General features: G+C 57.6%; 1 protein-coding gene across 1 annotated transcript in view; it reads right to left on the bottom strand.

Annotated features, from left to right (window-relative positions):
• UNC93B1 (unc-93B1 regulator of TLR signaling) overlaps positions 1-5,391 on the bottom strand; it is a 10,836-nt gene that overhangs the window by 4,855 nt on the left and 590 nt on the right. Inside the window, exons 3-8 of the mRNA XM_007450414.1 lie at positions 4,826-4,979; positions 2,333-2,494; positions 1,977-2,109; positions 1,536-1,629; positions 857-981; positions 166-348 (exon numbers count right to left, since the gene is read on the bottom strand). Coding sequence (XP_007450476.1) covers positions 166-348; positions 857-981; positions 1,536-1,629; positions 1,977-2,109; positions 2,333-2,494; positions 4,826-4,979 — 851 coding nt within the window. The remainder of the gene's footprint in view (positions 1-165; positions 349-856; positions 982-1,535; positions 1,630-1,976; positions 2,110-2,332; positions 2,495-4,825; positions 4,980-5,391) is intronic.

Raw genomic sequence — 5,391 nt, 5'->3', positions numbered from 1 at the left:
AAAAAAAGGGGGGTAGTACAGTGAGTGGGCCCTCCGGATCCGCGAACACAGAGGGCCCACTGTACTTGTACATACTTATACATATATATTCAAAACTTATTCGTTGTTATTCCGTGATTCAAATTTAACGGACGTCGTGTAATTTTATCTTCAGGCTGCTCTTACCAGGGCGAGACCAGTGCAGGCAAAGAGCACCTCGAAGCCGCTGTAGATAAAGAAGGGCACGAGGTGGCGCAGGCGGAAGTCGCGCACGTGCTTGAAGGGCAGCTGGAAAATGTTGCCCCAGCCCACGCTGCGCAGGTCGATCTCCTCCGTGGGCCGGTACGCCGCGCCGCAAAGGCCCAGCACCTGCAGGCAAGGAGGTGAGGGAGGGGGCGGGCAGCCGGGCATCCTGGCCCCGCCCCCGGGACCCAGCCCCGCCCCCAGGCAAATCCATAGATGAGCCTCCCAGCCCTGCCTCCAGCCCGAAGACACGACCTAGTCACGCCCCCAACGCCTTAGCTCTGCCTCCTGGTCCCACCCCCAGGTTGGAGCCACACCTTCTGACCCTCGGCCCTAGATCCAGCCCGTCTCACAGCCAATCCTCTAGGACCCTGTCTTCAGCTCGACCCCGGACCAGGCCTGGACCCCCTCTTACTGGCCTCTGGGATTCCAATTCCTCTCTCAGACCGCAGGCACCAGCCACACCTCCGAGCCTCAAGCCCAGCTCCTCGGCTCAGGCCCCCTCCCCAGGACTCAGCCCTAACTGGACTCAGAACAAGCCTCCGGCCCGCCCTCCGCGCGCTCAGCCCGCATTCCTCTCTCCCCGCCACGGTCCCCAGATCTGACCCCGTCACACCCCCAACCCGGGCCGCACCAGCAGCATGGCCAAGAAGGCCACCGCCATGAGCACGCTCTCCACCACAATGAGGTTTCGGCTCCGTGGTAGCGTCCTCAGAACCGTCTTGTTGAAGCCGGTGAGGATGCCCTGGCTGTTTGTGCCTGAGAAAGGGGAGGGTGGGGGCATCATGAGGCAGGGAGCAGGGCACACTGTCAGCTGAGCCACAAAGAAATGCAGCGAAGCAGGCAGGTGAGAGGAGGGTTAGAGGGGGTGGGCAAGGACCCTGCCGGCAAAGGCAGGGTTCCTTTGGGAAGCACTTTGGAGGTGAGGGCCACTGGGGCTGAAAGCACCTCCCCTCCCTCCTGCCCTATTGCCCTGAGGCTGCCGTGGGAGCCAGTCCACCTCCCACCTCCATACATTTGCCCTGCATTGAGGGTATACTTGGCCCTGAGAGATCCCACAGGCAGCCTCAGCCCAGATGGCACCTCCTCCAGGCAGCCTTCCCTGATGCACCCCACCACCACCCCAGGCTGGATCAGATGTCCTAACGACAAGGCCCTGTGCCTTGGGCATCAGAGCTGTAGGACACCAGGCTCTCAGCCCTGAGCCCTGTGAGCGAGGGCGTCCTTTCTGCCCTTGAGGGCCCAGTGTCTGCTGGGTGACTCAGTGGGGGAGGTGAGCAGACCTTAGGGACCCCACCCCCATGAGCACTAACCGCAGTTCTGCACGTTGGATAGCGTGTGGTTCAGGTCATACAGGTAATGGTTCAGGAAGTAGATCATGGGCAGCTGGGCGCAGGCAAAGCTCAGCTGTGGGCAGGAGGGCAGCTTGGGTCAGGCTTGGGGCATGGAACCGGGCAAGGAACACAGGCACAATCTGGGAGCGGATCTGGGCACAGCCTGGGGGGAACAGGAGCCCTCCCGCCTCTTGGGGGGCAGCCTGGTGGAGGGGGGTGCCCAGTGCAGGATGACTTCCTCCTGGTCAGCGCTGTAGACAGGGAGGGAATGAGGTCTCTGTCACCAGAGGTAAGCAAGCAGGAGTCGGCTCAAGAAAGGGCAGTGGGACTAGAGGGCCGAAAAGACTGTGGAATGGGCTCCAATATGTGATTCTGGGCCTGGAACACCCCACCACCAGTGTCCCCACACATGGCACTCACATGGAAGAAGCTGTAAAAGACGGCCTGGAAGACCAGGAGGTAGGGTGCGTGGGAGCCCCGAGGCGGGCGCTGCTCGGGGCCCCGTTCATCCTGCTCTTTGTAGTGGGAGTACTCGTAGTATTTCTGGGCCATCCTGGACCACAAAGGAGAGAAGGCTCTCCCCAGCCCAACCTCTGCCAGATGCCTCCACTTCCTGCACCCGGGCTTATGGACTGGCCAGCCAATGTCTCACGAACGGGAAAACTGAGGCCCAGAGGGCGGATGGGGCTGGTCCAAGGTCCCCAAGACGAGGTGGGCAACACAGGAGAGGCTCTGCCAGGTCTCCAGTCTCCCACCCTGCTGCCCACCAGGCTCACCTGGTGATGTAGTTGCCCATGGAGGCCCAAAGAGGCACAATGGCCAAGCCCAGCGCCACGGCTGAGGGCACAAGCGTGTAGTAGCGCTCCCAGTAGTTGGTGGAGACAAATAGGGCGTAGATGCCCACAGCCAGGAACATCATCCACTTGGTGCCAAAAAACCTGCGAGCAGTAGGAAGGATGAGGATGCTGGCACCACGCGCCCATCCAGACTGCTGCAGCCCGAAAGGAGCATGGCCACAACTCCAGGCCCCAGCTCCTGGGGCTGTATGAGGTGGGGAGGGACCCCTGGCCTTGGAGTCGAGGGTCCTAAGATAAGAGCCTCAGAGACATGGACTTGCTGGTGGCCTCAGGGGAGCCACTCTAACCAGACACCTGAAATGTGGGCTCTGCCCCAACCTCGAGCCTCTCACGGCCATTGCAGGGATAGAGGAGATAAAGCGGGGAGAGGGTGTCATGAGTCAGTGGCCCTTGGGCACATGCAACCCTCATTTGTGTCCTGGGCTGACTCGCCAGCCCCCCTTCTCCACCCACGTGCAGTGACTGCAGAACCCAGGTGAACAGCTGAGGGACTTGTCCCAAGCTGGGACTGAGGACCAGGGAGAGGAACCCTGGCGCCCCTTCCTCTCTGCACTTTGCCCTTTCAGTCCACTGTGGTCAGTCAGGAAGTTTCTTGTAGAACAACGGCCTCACTGGCTCTGGGAAAACGTTGCACCGTGTTAGAGGCAGGTTGACGAGTGACAGGATAAGGGCCCATTCAGGGCACTGGAGGCTGATCAGGCCAGACACAACCATTGCGGTCTTTGGGTTGGTTTTGTTTTGGGTTCTGTTTGTTTGTTTTGAGTATTCGTGCTCATTATTTCCTTTCTTTGTCTGAGTTTCCAGGAAGCTCAAAGCTCAATGACTCTGGTTTTCTGATACAATTACTTTCTCTTCTATTACAGGGTCCTGGCTCTTTAACTATCCTTATCTTGCCATATAATAAGTTGACAGGCAGCCTTCTCTGATCTATTTGGGGAAGGGCACCCAAACTGCACTGTAAATTTTGAAACAGCAAAAAGTAAAAATACCAGCACTCATTGCTGGTGAGGCTGTGGTTTTAAAAATGACACATACAGCCAGAGATCATGCAGATGGTACAGCCCTTTGGAAAGTCAGCCTGGTAGTTTGGGTCGGGGGGCAAGCATGGGGTTTGGAGTCACTGCCTGGGTTCAGACCTTCAATCTGCCAGTTGCTGCCCATGGGAATGGGTTCAACCTCTTGGTCTCCCTGTGACTAAGATCAGAGCATCCACCTTGGCTTTTAGGGAATGCGATACGCTTATAAAGCGCCCAGCACATAGGAAATGAAATGAGTTTGCCATTAATAATACTGCTAGGTTTCAAGAGCCATAAAGCCTTTTATATACTTCTGACCTAGTAAGGGCAGTTCTGAAAGTTTATTCTAGGAGGCTTCCTTTCCTCCCTCCCTCCCTCCCTCCCTCCCTTTCCTTCTCTCTCTCTCTTTCTTTCTTTCGTTTTAAGATGCGGAAACAGCCAGAAGAATAAAGGGAACATGCAAAAAAGAAGAGGGAGCCGCAATGTCCAGCCCTGAGCCACAGTTCAGTGCCCCCACGTCTGCAGAAGATGCTAACATCACGCAAGTCCCCACTGTGAAGCAGGCCAAGATGTGTGCTGTGAAAAGAAAGCAAAAGTGACACTGCATGTGCACACATGCACGCCCATACACGTACTCCAGTTGACAAGGACAGAAATGTTATCCATGCATGCCAGTGGGAAAACAAAGTCAGCCTATTGCCTGGAGGGCTTGGGAGGGGTTTTCTTTTTTCTGATTTCAATTACGATGCTAATGTTGTTTGTGCGATTGTGATAAAAGAGTTTGAGGGGGTTGTTATTGTTTCGGAAAGACAGGGGAACTCATCTCATGTGTCCACTAATCTCTGGGTCCCATCTGAGCACAGATCTATTGCCTGGTGGTAGGATACTTGTGGAGGGCATTTTTGTACTGCACCAGATGCCACTAAGGCTCAGGTATGGAGGAGACGCCCTGGGGTGCCTGCCCCGCCACACCCTTTTCAGTGAGAAATGTCCCTCAACACTGCCACAGCTGGTTGGGCTCTCGGGTGCGTTCCTGGGCTTTGCTGGCTGATCAGATTCTCTCCAGAAACTCCACAGCCCTGATCTCAAAAGGTCATTGTAGCTCCAGGCCACAAAGGAGGGCACGAAGATGATGCCACATGGGGTATGGGCAATCTGAGGGAAGGAGCCTGAGTGAATTTCTGTTGCTTGAAACCCAAGGTGCCTTGGTTGCAAAGCTCTTGTTTCTTCCCCAAACCTGGGTTTCACCCCTTCTCTCTCACCCCTCCAGGTAGGCAAGTTCTCTCCCCACCCCACCCCCCAAGAACACCAGGGCAGCTGGAGACCCCATGTCCACCAGTCCTCGCACCCCTTCAAGATCAGGGAGGCAGCCCTCATAGAGACAGCAGTGTCGCACCTGATGAGCACAGGTGTGTAGAGCAGGGCCACGATGGGGGTCACGTTGATGCCCATCAGCATCTTGCTGTCGATGTCAGGCAGCCCCATGTTGCCGTATTTCACCTCCCGGTAGGTCTCATCGTAGTGCAGGATCAGCTGCATCTGCAGAAGGCCTGGGTACAGGGAGCAGGCATTGAGGGGGCGACCTGGCTCTGGGGGCAACCAAGCAGAGGCTGGAACGCAAGCCTGGCAGGGAGCTCCAGGCACCAAAGGGATCCCCGACTCCAATGCCTATGAGGACAGAGGGGAAGCCCAGGCAGGGCCAAGAGTCCTACCTGCCAGTGGCCACGACAGCGACTTGAATCCAGACCCCCGCCCCGCCCCCGTCCCTCCGCCAGCCACTTGGACCCCAGCGCCCCTGATTCCGAAGGCAGCAGACCTGCCCAGGGCCCGCCCACACACTCACGAAGCCTGTGGCTGGGCCCCGGGGACACTGCACCGTCCCCCCATGTGCGGAGGCCGCAGCTGCAGCTGTAAGGGCGCAGACGGAGAAGTGAAAGAGGAAGGGAGCCGACTGGCCCCAAG

This window comes from Lipotes vexillifer, unplaced genomic scaffold (genome assembly GCF_000442215.2).
Source record: "Lipotes vexillifer unplaced genomic scaffold, Lipotes_vexillifer_v1.1 scaffold1477, whole genome shotgun sequence".
In the NCBI taxonomy this organism is placed as follows: Eukaryota; Metazoa; Chordata; class Mammalia; order Artiodactyla; family Lipotidae; genus Lipotes; species Lipotes vexillifer.
Note: the sequence above shows the minus strand (reverse complement) of the source record. Positions and strands in the feature narration are given on the sequence as shown.